General features: G+C 39.5%; 1 protein-coding gene across 3 annotated transcripts in view; it reads left to right on the forward strand.

Moving 5' to 3' along the window:
- FAM222B (family with sequence similarity 222 member B) overlaps nucleotides 1-18,117 on the forward strand; it is a 65,435-nt gene that overhangs the window by 34,248 nt on the left and 13,070 nt on the right. For all 3 annotated transcript variants that reach the window (XM_051992293.1, XM_051992291.1, XM_051992292.1), the window contains exon 2: nucleotides 17,280-17,401. In XM_051992293.1, the coding sequence (XP_051848253.1) occupies nucleotides 17,320-17,401 (82 nt within the window). In that variant the 5' untranslated portion in view covers nucleotides 17,280-17,319. The remainder of the gene's footprint in view (nucleotides 1-17,279; nucleotides 17,402-18,117) is intronic.

The raw sequence follows: 18,117 nt of genomic DNA on the forward strand, positions 1-18,117 counted from the left end.
GTTACCAAGACTGTTTCAGTGTGTTGAGCTAGAAATGGTGAAGAACTTGTCGTTTTCATTACTTCCAGAAGGGCTTTTGGACAAGATGTCTTGGGTTTAGATATATTTTTTTAATTAAAGCTTTTTATTTACAAAACGGATGCATGGGGGCAGCTAGGTGGCACAGTGGATAGAGCACCAGCCCTGAAGTTAGGAGGACCTGAGTTCAAATCTAGCATCAGACACTTAACACTTTACTTCTTAGTGGTGTGACCCTGGGCAATTCATTTAACCCCAATTGCCTTAGCCCCCCAAAAAACAGGCATGTATAATTTTTCTGACATTGACCCTTGCAAAACCTTTTGTTTCAAATTTCCCCCTCCTTTCTACTCCCTCCCCTAGCTAGCAGGTAGTTGAATACATGTTAAATCCAATATATGTATACATATTTATATAGTTATTTTGCTGCACAAGAAAAATCAGAGGAGGAAGGAAAAGAAGGAAAGGAGGAAGAAAAAGAAAAACTGAGAAAGAAAACAAAATGCAAGCAAATAAGAACAGAGAGAGTGAGAATGCTGTGTTATGGTCCACACTCAGCTTCCATAGTCCTCTTTCTGGGTGTAGATGGCTCTCTTCATCACTGAACAAGTGGAACTGATTTGGATCCTCTCATTGTTGAAGAGAGCCACATCCATCAGAATTGATCATCATATAGTATTGTTGTTGCAGTATATAATCATCTCCTGGTTGTGCTCACTTCCCTCAGCATCAGTTCACGTAAGTCTCTCCAGGCCTCTCTGAAACCATCCTGCTGATCGTTTCTTACAGAGCAATATATTCCATAACATTCATATCCCATAACTTATTCAACCATTCCCCCACTTATGGGCATCCACTCAGTTGCCAATTTCTGGCCACTACAAAGAGACCTGCCACAAACATTTTTGCACATGTGGGTCTCTTTCCCTTCTTTAGATTCTCTTTGGGATATGAGTCCAGTAGAAACACTGCTGGATCAAAGGGTATGCACAGTTTGATAACTTGGGTTTAGATTTTGTAGGCAAGGGGATCTGTGAGATGTATGTAACCATTTTGTTGGAGGTAGATCTGATCCAGCCCTGAAGACCCTGGTTGACTGCTAGAAAAGACTAGAAAAATAAACCTTATGGAGAAAAGCCAAAGAAATGCTGATTAATTAGCTTGGGAAACAAAACAGTGAAGGGACAACTTAATAAAATAATCAGCAAGTATAGGCATCATCATATAAAGAATAGGGATGCTTTCCTATCATCTTCAACATTGGGTCAAATAGGAAGGATACTGGCTGAAGGTACAGAAGGAAGGGTTAATTCTGGCTACCATTTTTGTCAGAACAGTGTTCAGACTCCTGAAAAAGAAGCAAATGAGCAAAACTGACTCCATTTAGGTGATGTTTTGTTTGAGCTTCTGACACGTAAGCAAACACAAGTCATTTTAATAAGTCTGAATGTCTTTCCTGATTAATACACATTGACTGTTGAAGTACAGGGAGAGAGTAAGAGTCCTTTTCTCCATTATGTAAAGCAGGAGCACCAGCTTCCGAGATTTTGAAATGGTGTGACTGTCTAAGACCCTCTGATCTCATAGGAATTCTTAATCTGCAGTCCTTGAGCTCCTGAGGGGTCTGGATTTCAGAGAGTCATTGAACTTGGATGGGAGAAACTTTGATAGCTGTATTTCAATAGAATTGGTTTCCTTTGTAATCTTGTGTCTTTTATATGTTTAGAAACTTTCTGGGAAAGGATCCATGGCACAAAAGTTAAGAATTCCTGCTTATGCAGGGACTACAGTTGGAAAGCAGAAGTCTAATATAAATTCCAGAGGAAAGGGTGGTTCCTTTTATATGTAATTCATGATAAAGCTGGAATTATTTTTTTCCCTAACAAAGACCACAGAGAATGGGTTGCCATTGAAACAGAAAAGGTTCAGGATTGCAGATCGTCTAGTCCAAATAGGGATTACCTATGATGCTCGGAGAAAATAATTCATCAATACAAAGGGCTTTCTAGCTCAGAATGATGTGATTTTTTTCTCAAAACTGCTTTTTTATTGTAGGGGCGGGTGGATTGAGGGAGATGAGGGAATTATAAATCTACTATAATTTAAAGCTTGGAAGTTGGGTCAGGGCTGCCCAGTGAAGGGATCCAGCAAAACTTCACAGTTCTCAGGAACCCTGAGCTCTTAATGGGCTTGGTTATTGTTAAAATGCCTCTTTAGCTAAGGGAGCACTCTTTTAATGACTTTCTCTTGGCCCAACATGCTGGGTATTAGCTGGAATAGTTGAGTGATTTGCAGTAGGGGAGACCACGAGAGCAATTTCGTGTTTGTCCACAAATTATCGTTAGCAGTTTCATTTGCCTGATATAAGAGCAGGGAGAGCCGGCTCACTGCCAGTTGCAGCTTTCCTTTGATTAGGGCGTTAGTTCAATTATGTCCAATTAACTTTTATTGCAGATAGCAGTGATAATTACTTGCAAGTCAGTTTTTTTGGCAGTGGTTATAGCAAGGCTGACTATGAACTTGATGGATTTTAATAACCAAATTGACGCATTTCACTCTTGCCTGCCATCACAGTTATTTTTTTTCCAGCCTTCATTTAAACAAGAGGTCAGATGCAATGTTAAAATCTATTGTACAATGAAGATGCATCATTTCCCTTGATGAGCCTTAGTTGCTCTGAGATCATTCTTGAACTTACTTTGGCATATCATGAGACCACTGGCCTCAGATGGGGCTAATATCTTTGAAAGCACAAATGTGACTATGGTAAGATTTCATTCATTGTCAAGATGTGCTTTGGTCTTCAAGTTAAATTTTAAATTTTCATGAAAGGAAAAAAGAAAAGAAAACTGTTGGTTTGATTGATGGTAGGATGTTAAGTACAAATTTCTTGTTAACTTCATTGGTTACAGTATCACCTTAAGAGAAGGTGATATTTTTGGAGCCAGTGATCTTGTTAGATTGAGGACCTGCAATAATAAGGAAGCAAGCTGCTAATAGTTCTCTAAAGTGTTCCCTGAGATGAGGGCTATATATGTTAATACTTTTTTTCAGTCTGATTAATGTTGTTATCTGGCTAGAATTATGAATGGGAACCACCGAAAAGGTGTGTTAGCATTTGTTGGCTTGTTAAAGAGCAAAAACTTGAAATGGAAGATAGAGGCAGCATTGGGAGAATGCAGGTAGGGAATGAAGAACTGGCTCTAGATTCCCCCCTCCCAACCTATGCTCTATCTGCCACTTAGTCTCTTCGTTTAAAGAAAAAAAGAACACACAACAAAATAAAACCCTTGATAATTTTGATAGAAGTGGATACAAGGAAATTCTAATGAGAGTAAGTTTCCAGAATGGTGTTTCATTATCTTCCATATGTTTAAAGTGAAAGGCTCCTGACAGAGAAGTGATGGATTCAAGATGCAGAATAAGACATACGTGTTTGGACACAGCCAGTGTGGGAGTTGGTATGCTTGGCTCGGCATATTTGTTATAAGGGATATGTTTTTCTTTTTTCTCGATTTGGAAGTAGTGGGAGGAACATAGGGATGGGGTAGCAAAAGGTAGCAGAAGGAGAGAAGAAAGATTGTCGAAGCATCTTTTTTTTTTTTTTAATGTACTGAAACAAGGCCAGAAAAAGGGTACAGACAAGTTGAAAGTTACATGTGTTTGTAAAGAAAGACAAGCTTTACATCTAAGACTGAAGTTTCATGTGCAATCCTCTTTTATTCTGCTATGTATGTGGAAATGCCCATTTTATTTGGTGTTGGTTAAAATGAAATAAGAAGTAAAAGTGAAACAATGATCTTGAGATAAAAACTAGGTCCCATTCTCTCATAAAACTACTCTGATCCCCTTACCAATTCAGGAGGGTCATAGTCACAAGTATCATCCCTTCCTAGCATAAGGAGGAAGATGAGAAGTTGTTCTTGTACTTTTGGTTTCTTTACATAGACCAGAAGTTCAGGGCTGGCAGAGACTCTTATTCCCTTACAAAGTTCACTTGTGCATGTTGGAGTTGGAACTCCTATCCTCTGATTCCAACTGATTGATCTAATTTCTTTTAAAAAATGGTCAGATGTCAAGTCTCCAAAACTAGTTTATCAAAAACCATTTTATTTTTGACCGGTAGTAATCTTGTTCACTCATTGGTTACTGTTGGAGCTGATATATATGAACATGGAAGAACCTGCTAGAGGTAGTGCCCTCCATGCAGGCAATCTAGAAAATATTCTAGTGGTACCAGTCTAGATTTTTGTGTCTAGGAAGGAAATAGTATTAGATTGCAGTAAACTCCAGGTGATGTCCTAACATTTTTAGAGGATGAAGTTTCCCTTAAAAATCCAGGCAAGTATGAATGATAGTTGATATAAGTTCAGGATGATAGACTTTGGTCAGTTTGGTCAAAATGGCTCCCAAAGTTGGATTCAAATTGGTGCAAATTATCTGTCTATTTGGTTCGATAGAAGCAGCATTGGGAGAATGCAGTAGGGAATGAAGAATTGGCTCTAGATTCCCCACTTCCCAACTCATGTCACCTTCAGCCCTAGTGTATTGGTCAAGGGCTCCTTCCCAAAGGGAAAACCCAAATGATCACATCCTTCATTCCTGGAGAGGAATTTGTGTGAATGCTTTTTAGTGGAGACATCTGAGGGAGGGCAGAGTTGGAGAGGGGAAATGAAGAGTTACTGACTAAAAAGGAAATCTTTTTTTCCTTAGGTGAATTTTTAAAAGGAATAGAGAATTGATTGTGTAGATAGATAGTCAGTTTCATATTAGCCGGAACCTCACTGAAGCTTCTTAAACTGTAGAGTATCATCTGCAAGAAGAAAACATGAGAATGACCAGCAAAATATTGTCTCATATTTCCTGTTCCCCGGATCCTGTACTTCCCAGACTGAGCGATTTCTTCCTTAAATTGTCTGATCTAAATCTTCACAGAGAAACTGCTTATGAAATTATTTTGTTACTTAATTGGTAGGCCAACAGTGAGAGCAGAGATTAAAGAATAGAGATTAGTTGAGGAGGTACTGGGAAAAATCAGGATAACCCAAATAGAATCCAGTCTAGCAAGCCTGCTCTTTCACAAGGCACTCTGTTAATGGAAACAGATCTTGCTCTCAAATTGGGTTTACATTACACTAGAAGGAAACAGCATGTACACATACAGTCATGTGAAAAAAATTTTGAGTGGAGAATCTCAAGCTTGGTAAGTGTTTAATAAATGCTTAAGGTTATCAGAAAAGCCTTCTTATGGCAGGTAGGGCTTGAGCTGAGCCTTAAAGGCTTTTAGAGTATTTTAGCAGAGTGAGCATTCCAAGTTCATGTTGCAAACACACTGTAATGGGAGCTGGAATGAGTTGCTTGGGAGACAGCAAAAATATCAGTTTGGCTAGACAGGACTATAAAGTGTATGAGGGGTATGATATGAAATGTGCCTAGAAAGAAGGTGTGGATCCAGCTTGGGGCATGCACTCCAGGTGTGGAATTGTTTAATGCTGTGAACCTTTGAAGCATTTTTTGAAGGGGGTTTGAGCCCTTTCCTCTGCCTCAGCGCCTGATTTGCTTTGGGCTGTCATTTTCTCTAGCAAGAGTTTATATTTTGTGGACTCAAGTACTTGACATTGTTTTAGTAAGTCTCAATTTTTATAATAAGTAACAATGCTGAATGGTTTGGGGATTTCTCAGAGACTGTACAGCAAGTCAATGAGTTGAAGATTTTAGCCACTGTGAAATTTTATAAGGATTCCAGGGTGGGTAGCTCATTTTAAAATACTTCGACTTGGTCTTTTTTTTTGGCAGGGAGTGGAGGGAGAATAAATGGGGACTCCTTCAATTTATTGAAGCATACTCTGTTAATCTCTTCTTGATAATGTGTTTGCTGTCCAGTATCCTAAGTGGGAAGAGAATTCCCTAGTTGGACTTTGTAGCTTCTTTCTTCTTGAAACCTGTTACTCTTTGCTCCATCTCATCACCAGTTGCAATAGTTTATGGGTAACTCTTCCTCTTAACTGATTCACAGGGTAGCCTCCTGGCCTCCTGGAAGGTCAGCAGTCTCTCTGTCTCTTCAGAAGCTTTTAGCACTGAGCACCAGACACTTGGCACAGTACTTGTTGAATTTCCTGGAGGCCAGCTGAAGGCTTATCTACTACCGAAACTGGGCAGGGAGAGCTGGTCCTTTTGTATTTCTCTGAGGCAGCTTAGATTGCATTTGAGATGCATCCCACTTCTGTATCTGATGTTTCAGTGGCCAGGGGGCTTCTTCCAGCTATACAAGGTGTTTATAAAGACCATCTCAATCTAAAAAGGTTCCTCTAACTATATCCACAGATTCAGAAGAATTAGGATTAGTGATGTTCACCTCCACTACCAAAACCTGGATTTTTCCCTACCTAAAGGTTTAGGGGTGGCTCAGATGGTCTCCTTCCTTAGATCTCAGAGAACCAACATATGTTCTTTTTTTTTTTAATTTAATAATAACTTTATATTGACAGAATCCATGCCAGGGTAATTTTTTTTTTACAACATTATCCTTTGCACTCGCTTCTGTTCCGATTTTTCCCCTCCCTCCCCTAGATGGCAAGCAGTCCTATATATATTAGATATCCAACATATGTTCTTACCAGTATTCTTTTTCCTCTGCTGCTCCAATAAAATCAATACAACATATACTACCTGTGTATTTAAAAAATTCATTTTTATGTACAGAATGTCCATTCTGCCTCCTTGATAACCCTTTTCTGTGTATTTTTAAAAGATCTAGTTGTCCACAGATTTCCTTTTTTATAGTTATTGTGGGCATTGTTTTGATTATTTATTTGAATTTTCAAGTTAGGAACTGAAAGGGGACTTTGAGATAATTTAGTCTAGACTCATTTTATAGAAGAGGAAATGGAAACATAGGGAAGTAAACAGATTGGGCTAAGTTCACTGGGCCTTAAACAGAGTTATCATTTGAACCCAAGTCTTCTGCCTCCAAAATGAGTATTCTTTTCATTATCTTACACTATTATAGAAAAGCCTTTCCAGAGAGCTTTCTGGCCCTTATGTTTACCATCTTCAATTCTTTTACATTGCTTTCATTCAACAAGGTATCTACCAGGTACTGTCCAACAGTTAGCCCTTTCCCAGATTTTTTCATGGTTCTCCTTTACTGTAAGGTTGATTATGCAAGTCTTCCTGGAGAAAATTTCCACAGAAATTGGCCCTACTCAAGTTGGAGAGATGGTTTTAATTCAGTTAGTCAGGGGTCACTGCTTTCCTTGGCCATCAAGGAAAGGGCTAGGAAAGTTTTTTGGCTGAGGGTAAGGATAAACTAATTATTTGTTTTATTTTCTGACATAATTTCCTCTCAAGTAGTGCCACTTTCCCATGACACCGCAATCCAAGCTAACATTTAAAGCTTACTCTTTCTTTAAACTTAAATCCTGCTACCTGTATTCATAATGGCTCCTTAATGTGGTTAGAGCTGTCAGTTTACCCATTGGACTGATAACCCTATTAAGGGACTGCCTGGAGGAGTTGGGGCAGACAAGTACCCCAAATCCATTAGGCCACTGCTGGTACTATCTAGTTTTGTTCGTGGAAGTTTTATTGGAACTGAGTGTTTTTATTACTGTGTCTGGAATAGCATTGTGGTATGGTGGAATGAGCAGGGACCAGTGTAGGGCTCTGAGTCCTAGATTTGGCTAGGCCATTTACTAGCCATGAGACTTTGGCCAAGTCATTTATTGTCTTTGGGCCTGAGATTCCTCATCTCTGTTATTGGGGTGACCTGCTCTGCCCTTGTGACCTCACTGAGTTGTTTGGAACAGTCAGTAAAGCATTCATTTCTCTTTTGAGTAATGGGGATGAAAGAGTCTGGCAAGGGATTAAGATACTGAGTTTTGACAATGAAACAAAGGACAGTTAATCTATAGAGATTATTTCCCTTTTGGAATTATAAATAGCAAATTTTATGTCTTTGACTTCCTATGGCCATCTTCTATTTTGTTTAAAATTTGAAAATAGTTTTTTATAAGTACTTTTTAAAAATTTAAGTAAACAGTACAGGTAAAACTGAGAGTTAGAGCTAATTCAGCTTTTAAAAAAAGAAATAAATAGAGCTATCTGTGAACTTATTCGTTATTTCCTCCCTTTATGTATCTCCATTCACTCTATACATCATAAATTCAGAGTTGTAAGGGGAATTTTCCCTAATGTTTATCTAGTCCAGCGTCTTTATTTTAGAGTTGAGGAAACTAAAGACCAAAGAGTTATGATTTTCTTCGGGTTGGTAGTGTCAGGGTGAAGACTGGTATCTGGACTGTATCACCCCCAGCCTTATACCCTGTAGGTATGTGAGTCTCTGGCTTCTCTTTCATAAGGGGTATGTAAGCTGTGAAGAACATTGACCAACAGGGAAGAGCATCTGGAAGGCACCTTGAAGAGCTTCTTTTGTCCCTCACCTGACACTTAACAGGCTCAAGAGAGGTGAAGTAAGAAGGGGATAAATGGTCTCCACAAAACAGCTTTGCAGCCAAACGTGTTGTGGCTTTTGAATCATTCTGTTTTCCCTTTTGTGACACCATCTCTACCTTGCTTTTTTACCATGGGGACTTGCTTGATTAGATTGGACTTTAGTTCAGCACAGCTGTCAGACAGTGGCATTTAGGCTAATCTCTGCAGAGCAGAGCCATCTTTGAGGCAGGCAGTGGAAACTGGCTTGTTTGGGGTCCAGCCTTTGATCACTTACAGGCTTCCCCTCCCTCAAAAGGCTCCCACTTTGAAATCTTTCTCAGGGATGAGTTTTACTCTAGTTTCCTCTTCTCCTTTTGAGGCAAATGCTTTTGCCAGGAATTCCTAAATGTTGGGTCCAGGCTTTGAAGATAAGGGCCTGGATAATTTGCCCCTTATTTGTTGTATTCTATTTCACCTGAATAAGCAGTTTGAAATACTCTGAGTCAGCACAAGTGTTCAAAGAAATTAACAAAGGTGGTAAAAAAATTCAACATTTGTACCTAATCTGGAGGAAGTGAAATTCTTTCTACTCTTTTGTTGTTGTTTTCTTCCATTGTGTCTTGCTGGGCACAGTGCCGGGCATCCTAGGAACAGAGTTCTTCTGGAATCCAATAGCTTGACTTGAATTCATGAATAAGTCTTTTTCATTCTGTGGTCAGTTGGTTTTCCTAAAGCCATTCATCAGTAAGCCAGCCTCCAGTCCTGGTGCCCTTCCTGAAAGGCTTTGGGAAGGCAAGCGCATTACAGAAGATAATGAAACATTAGAGCTTCTGGTGTAGGTGCTGAAACCCACAAAACATGCATTTTTGCATTTTCAGAAACATAAGTGACTTCCTTTTAGCATGGATTAAAAAGAGAAGCTAAGTGAAGCTGACAGTGTAATGCAAAAAATGTTTCCTTTATTCCTGCTCTGTGCTTATCCCTGGGCCCAATATCTTATGGGCTAGTTGTTCAGATCAGTTTTCAGGACTTTGCCATAGTGTTTATATAGCTTAGGGGTGGGAACAGTGGCAAAAAATGGAAGATCGGTTTCTGGTAATTGTCATCTTCCCTATTGGATATAACTCGTTATTCTAAGTGCTGGCTTGGGAGAGAGAGGACAATACTATAAGACTTGGGTGATGTTAGGCCATGGAATTAAGTAGCTTACGATGTAGATTATAAAATCATGAGATTTAGAGCTAGAAAGGGCTTTAGAGATCATTTAGCCTAACCATCTCATTTTTAGGTTTCAAAATGGAGATGTAAAAAACCATAATGGATTTCCTTTCCATAAGTAGTGGTAAGACACTGAACGGTAGAACACATTTTTATAAGCTCCAAGTGCGTGCTTATAGTTGCACTGTAGGGCAACTGAAGGCAGTTCTGGGGACTGTACTTCCTGTCAGGGAAAGTACAGATTGTAAATATATTGTAGTTGGATTCTTAGAAGAACATCCTAAACAATATGTCTTGTAGGGGGGCAGGGAGGATGGGTTGTCTCAGCATCTAGTTAGATGTTCCTCTTTTGCCTCCCTTTGAATTTAGAGAGCTACATCACTGAGTTAAAAATGAAGCCAGAGTACTTCTGAAGAATATCTAAAGGAATTTGGATTGAGTGAATTGGGATGACCTTCACCTTGATATGGAATTCATATTTGTTTGTATTCTGGTCTATTAGTGCATGTGCAGATTTCCCATTAGAGATCTTACTATCAAAAAGGAAGATCTGACCACTGAATATCATGTCTTCAATCACTCTGTAGGCTTTTTCTTTCCAAGGCTGTGACCTTATCCCATCACCACAAGCCATCAATTTCTTTTTAAATTTATGGCTTTTTTTTTGCATGAATTTATTTCTACCTTTCTCTACCTATCTCTCCAAAGAAAGGAAGGAAGTATATTTTATCTATGGTGTTGCAATCATTGTCTTTTTTTTCCTGGTCTTCCTACCTAGTGTTGATGAGGTATGGATCGTGGCAGGAAAATGGATTGGTCTCCTAGTTCTCCAGAACACCAAGTTAGGGCGGGTTTGCAGCAAGAAACAAAAAGCTGTGATAAGTTAATAGAGAGATACCAAGATGTTCTCTTGGTGGGCGATGTCAAAGAATTGCCAAGAGACATTTTCTCTGGGCTTACTCTTATACAGGAACAAAACAATTTGGGTTTTGCATCCGAAAGGAACATACTTGAGATAGGGTGTGGGAAAGGAGTCTTTCCCAGGGAATGTAGGTTTTGCATCCAAAAGGTGCATGATGTGTGGGAACAGAGTCTTTCCCAGGGAATGTAGATGCTCTTCTGGGCGAGGCTGCATTGTCCTCATCAGTGTTTCTTAGAATTCTTCATGTATTATTTCTTTGGGCACAGTGATATTCCATGTGCCACAGGTTGTTTAGTCATTCTATAGTCAGTGGGCACCTACTTATTTCTAGTCCTTTACTCCCACAAAAAATGGCTGCTATGAATATTTTTTGGAGTATAAAGCTTGTTGAACTTCACTAGATTACATGGCCCAAGAATAAGATTTCTGTGTCAAACAGGATGTTTTAGCTCCTTTTTAAACTAATTGTCATTTTCATAGACTCCTACCTGGGCCCTTCCTGAAACCTGAGTTAGTTTCAGGGGGAAAAAAATACAAATTCTTTTGGAAAGCTGGAGGGGATCATCAAAAGAATTGCTGGGAAGCTCTTGGAAAAGGGGGAACAAGGATGATGGTAATGAGTCTTTTAATTAATGCAGTCTCACAATTAGTTTTAATCACATTCTCTTGTGATGCATATGCCCTCAGGATTTTCACTGTTGAGTGCTTTTAGAAATTGGAGTCATAAATAACAGAGGGTACATAACATTTTACCTCTTTACCTGGGGTCTCAACGCCACTGCCCCCAATTTCATTTTTTAATTAAAATCCATAAACAACAATTCATCCTTGGAAGCACAGCTTTAATTTAGAAGTGAATGCTGGTCTTGTTTTTGTATATATGGGGGAGGGAATAAGAAAAGATAAATATTCTTCAAAATTTCCCCATTCACATTAGTACAAAGAACTCATGAGGCAGAGGAAGGTGCAGAGAATTGGAAAACAGAAAGCACTGGATTCAAATCCTGGTATGATCTCAGACAAGTCCCTTAGCTTCTGTTGCCCTTAGTTTCTTCATCTGTAACATGAAGGGGCTTGATGGTCCCTTCCCATTTGAATCCATAATTCTCTGAGCTGAAATGGCCTAGAAGAGGAATGAATCTCCACTGGGATAGGCAGTGAGCCATCTAGGTGGTCAGCCTAAGGGCCTAGAGCAAGAGGCCTGCCAAGGATGGCTTTGGCTTTTTCTCACTGTTTCTGTTACCTTCACTTCCTGAATATGGGGTGGTTAGCACATGGCTCCCCTTAGAAGCCAGGAGCTGGATTTCAAGTCCCTTTCAGGTAGTGGGAGTGTTAATTTTCAGGTCCAATTGTGCATTTGGAAGAGTATCAGCTGCAAAATCATATTGAAATTTAAGTTCAAGGGAAAGCCAGATGGTAATCAAAATGTGTGGGTGATTTGAGATTTTTCATGAAAGGTCTGTTCTCATCTTGCAGGCCTCCAGAGGAATGCTTTATAGTGCTAGAAGGCCCTCACAGCCTTCCTCTCTGGAGTGGAAGTGAGGAAGAGCTGTTTGTTTTCTTCCTGCTCATTCACAGGTAACAGGATCATAATTCTGGCCATCCTCACCTGTCCCTACTTCAAAAAATACTGTTTTGCACTCACATCAGAGCTAAATAAAACCAGCTTGACCTTATCACAGAGAAATTTCCACCCCTGTTTCTGCTGCTCAGCAGTATCTAACTGTGACCTACAATGAAACCAGATATTTCTTAGCCAAAATACCAAAGAGCTTAGGATGGCATTTGGATACCTACTCTGAATATCCATAAAAAGGACCCAGGGTAATAGCTAGCAGTGATAAAAAGAATTATGATGTTCTTGAATCCTAGAGGACAATATTCAGAAAAGATTGGCAAAGACCCTTGGAGTTCATTGTCTGCCATGGCATCCACGTTTTTAAAAATTTTCTGCAATTTTTAGGAAGTCTCTTTTTTAAGAGTATATGATATCTTATCCTCCCTCCTTTACCTCTTGAAATCCAAAACATCTCTACTGAGATCTCTCATACTTCCTATACAACACAACTTGCCTCAAACTTCGCTGAAGAAAATAGCAAAATAGAGTACAGTTATGGGGAGCTTCCTTTTCTTACTATCAAATCTTCTCACACTTAACTATGGAAGCTAGTCATTTGTGTCCTTGATCCTGTTCCTCTTCTGTCTTCTCCAGTATAGTCTCTCAGTGATCCTTTGTCCCTCTGTTCTTCATTTTCTCCCTACTTGATGATTCCTTCCCCATTGTCTTCAAACATTCTTATATCTTAACTAGATATAACAGGGAAGTGCCAAGCTGTCTTCAAGTTATTGTCCTTTATCTCTCCCTTTTTTCAGCCAAACAACTGGGAAATGCCAAGTACACTGATTTTCTCCTGTTTGTTTATTCCACAACCCTTTGCAGGTTGGCTTTCACCTTTATCACTGACCTGAAACTGCTTTCACCAAAGTCACTAACAATCTCTTACTGCCAAATCTAATGACCTTTTTCTTAATCTTAAGCTTTCTTGACCTCCTTGCGACATTTGCCAATATTGATCTCTCTCTTGTCCTTCTCACTGTCTTCTCTGGATTTTTGTTTCCTGATTTTCCTTTTATTTGTCTTATTGCTTCTCAGTCAGTACTGGTTTATTATCAGTCCTATACAGGCATATGACAGGTACACCTTAACTCTGAAGACTTTGTCTTGGGCCCTTTTTGTCTCTACATTCTGTCATATGGTGACTCAGCTTCTATGATGTTAATTATCCCTAGGTACACATTCCCAAAATCTGTGTATTTAGGCCCAATATCTTTCCTGAGTGCCACTACTGCATCACCAATTGCCCTTTAGATAATTAAAACTGATCTTGTAGAAATCTAACTTGGCAAGTCCTAATAGACTTCTTCTTTTCCCCATCCCCACCACATTTTAAAAATTGACTATTTCTGTAGGTTACCACCAGCCTTCTACTTCCCCAGGTTTGCAACCTCAGTAATTCCTTGACTCTTCACCCCAACCTAATTAGTTGCTGATTCTGTCTCTGTAGCATCTCTCGTATTTGATACCTTCTCATTACTCACACAGTCACTACCTTACTTCAGGTCACTTCCATGGCACTTCCCTGTTATCAATTTCATTGGCTTTCTGTTGTTTCTAGGACCAAATATAGACCTCATATTTCCAATTGTTCATTATTTGGATTGGCCAAAGGGATGTCCTGTAGACATATTAAACTTATCCAAAACTGAATTAGTTTTTATTTCCCTAGAACCTTTCCTCTGCCTAACTTCCTTTTTCCCTATTATGGTCAAGGTCACTACCATGCTGCCATTCACCCAGGCCTGCAACTTAGATTTCATCTTTAGCCCTTTCCTCACTCTCTCATTCAGAATCCAATTAATTATGAAGTGCTCTTGTTTCTGCTTTAAATAACATCTCTAGTATATCTTCTTCCCCCATCTCCACCCCTCACTGCCATCACCTGTCAGCACCTACCTACTAGCACCACTGACTGTCAGCATCTCACACCTGGACTGGTGCTATATATAGCATACTCTTGGTCTCCATTCCAAACCATCTTTCACTCAGTTGTGAAGTTGATCTTCCTCTAAAAGGCAGGTCTGATCATACCATCCCATTCATTAACCTTTAGTAGTTGACTTTATAACTCCAAGATTGAATATAAAAATCCTCTGAGTTTTAGAATCTTTCATAACCTGACCCTTTTATATCCTCCACATTTTCCATAATCTAGTGAGATTGGATGCTTCAAGTCTCATCTTTTGCAAGAAGTGTTTCCTAGGCCTTCTTAATACTTTCTGAGACACCAACCAATGTCCCTCTCCCCCTTTATATCCTGTATATATGTATTATTTGTACATATATGTATATATGTAATTGTATATTTTTTCACATTAGATTGTGAGGTCTTTGTGAGCAGTCCCCCCCCCTTTTTTGTTATCTTCATTACTTAAAACATAGAATAAACACTTAATAAATTGTAATCGACTTGACTTATTTGGTTTTTATAATTTTAACTGGGTCCCAACCTACTTTTCCAGCCTCATTTTATATTTAGTTGCCTTCAAGAACTGGCACAATCCATCCTAACTGATCATCTTGCTGTTTCTTACATACAATAGTAATCTATCCCCGATTTCATTGCCTTTGCTTGCATGGGTTGTCCCTCTATCTTAGAGAATCCTTCCCTTGAAGACTCATGAATTTGTACAATCGTATTTAGCTGCATTCATAGTTGTATTAACTATATCTTCTGTGAGTCAGACTTGGTGAAAAGAGGTGGTACACAAAGTAAGAGATTTCAGCAGACTCTGATTATTGTATAATTGTAATTGTCAACATTTTTGTTTTTCAAAGGTGAAAATGGTTGAGGAAGAGACCGGCCTGATATTGATTATTTTTCCTTTCTGAGGTTGTTTCTAAGTGTCCTTGGGGTTGTGGAACTCCTCAATGTGGAGCTGCACATCTGAATCAGATTGTCTCAGGGAGTTGGGTGAAGAGCTTGAAACTTAACTGTGGTAGCACAGCTGTATTAGAAGGACTGGAAGCTGGGTCTTCCTGATTCCTAAGTACTGTCCATTTAGCCATCTGTTCCCCAGTTGTGTGTGAGAGGACTAAAACTTTGTTGGGCGTGGGAGGTGGTCCTTGAGGTCAAAACCATTTTCATAATAAGATGTTTTCATTGCTAATATTGTATCTGTAGATAAAACCCACATCAACAGAAGTTCTTTTGAGTCCTTAATAATTAGGGTGTAAGATGTCCTGAGGTCACTGAATCAAGTCATAAAAACTAGGCCCATTGTTAACAACCTCTAAGGATTTTAGCATTAATACTACGTATGATGTGTAGCTGTTACTTTCCACAGCACTCATCTTTTAGATTTTTTTAATCCTGTAACATTTACTTCGTTTACTTTGGGATCAGAATACTTCTTCATAAGGCTTAAGACTAGAGTATCACTGACTTCATTGCTTTGTTTCCTCTCTCCTGAGATTGCTCTTGAAAATTCTAGAACTGACTGAATATTCTCAGTTCCTAATTGGCATTTGCTCTTGACTGGATTCAGATAAAGAGGAAGAATTCTCATTCATGTGTGGTTGGTTGGCCACTAAATGCTTCTTATTTCCCTCATCAAGAGAGATTTTTAATATCTCTACTTCAGTGAGCTACTAGGGGAACCCTGTGACTTCTTTTCAGTTACCCACAGACTTAAAAAGCCAAGTTTCTCTTTCTAGGGTATATAATCTTATCACCTATGAGGCATGTGATTTTTATTTTGTTTTCTTTTTTTTTTAGTTCCTGTCTTAAAACTCAGTACTTGAGCAAATCTTTTTACAAAGTCACTCTGGTTGTTCATTGTTGTAAACATTACAACGAGTTTTCTGATAAAATTGATTTTCCTTCTTAGGAAATGTGAGGGATGAGAGGTGTTTCAAAGCCCTGTAATTTTAACCTTTGAACTTTCCAGGCATTTCCCTAATTTTCTTTGTTGTTAGAGGAAGAAATTTCCAACTTAGTGCTTACATTTTAAAAATGAGTTGCCTTATGGAGCCTATATCTTGGCCAAGAATACTCCTCTAAGGATGAAATTTGAGCTAATGACTGTCAGTCTGAGAATCATTCTTGTAGTCTGTAAATATGTTACCTTGTCATTGTCCAGGGTGGCTAAACTTGGAGGTTATGTGCTCCATAGAGGCCTTTTGCCAATCAATTAAGCTCCTGTTTCTTTTTTCCTTAAAATTTTTTGTTGGGGAAACTTTCAATTTTGTCCATCTTAGTTGGGCGCTAAACAGGGACATAGACAAGTGTATTGTTTCATTCTGAGTAACAGGAGGTCTTTTTGCCCTGAAAAGCCATTTATATAAATATGGGACAGACAAGTGGGATAAGGGAATTCTAAGACTCAGTTTACTTATTTGTGAACTTGGCTGGGCCTTCTCTCACTTACCTAAAAGTTGTGTGACTTTTAAAAGTCACAAAGTAGTCAGGAAGTGGCCTCGGGAAACAATCTGCTTCCTATCTCCAAGAACCTTTGACATTCTCCCAAATTAAAGTTAATTTGAGACAGAATACTGGGGGGTGGGGGTGGGGAGTTCCCTCAAAGACCTTGTTCTACTTTTGAGGGAGGGAGGGGGAGGAAGAATCTCTTTAGCCAATTGAGATTGGCCACAACATGATGGTGCTGTTTTATGCCTGTGACTTAAATGCAGAAGGCTTTCTGGCAGCTTCTGGAGCCCCTATTGCAAAGTAACTTCCAGAATTGGAAGTTCATTCTTTAGGTAGGAAGCTCGAATGCCAAATGGTCCCATTGGTGGGTGAGGGGGTGGGTATAATGTATCTCCAGAAAGAATGACACTTGTCACTTAACCATGTGGACAGGTAGTAATTTTCTAATTGTTCCACTCTTAAGCACACAGCTGTACTATTCAAAATGTCTCTTTAACCACAGTAACTTGGGAGTCAACTGCTACTACAATTAGATAAATGGTGGGTAAATTTTTCATCGGAGTGCTGCTAATTAAATTGCATATTTGGAGAATCTTGGGGCCTGGACATACAACCTAGGGGTGAATATAGCCCCGCCACTCCCAGGTACTTGCTAATGTGTGTTGCCTTTTGCATCCTGACCATGTTTCCTTTTCTTCCAGTGTGAGTGACTGCCCCATGTTATGTTGATGCTGGTCTGCCATGCTAGCCTGTCTGCCTGGGCCAAGTGACCTGTCCTTTCAGCTTCTCTCTTACACGCAGATGAACACTGGACTTCAGAAATGTAAGTGGTATGGTCAGAATGAGAGCCAAATCTCCATATAGTTAACCTGGGTTATCAGTAACAGGAAACAGGTGCCTAATCATATACCAGTAACATGAGGGACACCCTGTAGGTTTCAGTGAGATCTGCTGTGGAGAAAACTTTTCCAGATCTTATTTATTCCTTTTGCCACCTTCCATGGTGGATGCTTTTATAAATTATAAAGGGTCAACTAGGTGACGAAATGGATAGAGTGCCAGGGAATCTGACCTTGGATACTTGCTCTTTGTATGACCTGGACAAGTCACTTAACTCTGCTTGTCTCAGATTCATGGTCTGTAAAATGAGCTGGAGAACCATTCCAGTACCTCTGCTAAGAAAACCTCACACAGCAGGGTCTCAAGAGTGAGACATGACTGAACAACAATGTGTTGGGTGCTTTGTTTGGAGGTGGGGAGAGGGGTGATCCTAGAGAAGAACTTCACTCTAAACTTCATCGTGTCAAGGTAGGTGGAAGCAGAGTGTAAATTACCTGTTGTGCTGTCAGCTTGTGCAGATGCTGATCCAGGACTCCTTTCACTTGGCCTTGTTCCTCAACGTGCTGGGATTAGAGCCACCAGGACTTGGAAAACAAAATGACGCTTATCTGGGAGATTTGAGAGTTGCTTCCCTGGGATAGTTGAGGGGGTGCTTCTTGCTGTCACTGGGTCCTTAAACCCCTTGTTATTCAGCATGCT

The sequence above is a fragment of the Antechinus flavipes genome, chromosome 4 (genome assembly GCF_016432865.1).
Source record: "Antechinus flavipes isolate AdamAnt ecotype Samford, QLD, Australia chromosome 4, AdamAnt_v2, whole genome shotgun sequence".
Classification (NCBI taxonomy): Eukaryota; Metazoa; Chordata; class Mammalia; order Dasyuromorphia; family Dasyuridae; genus Antechinus; species Antechinus flavipes.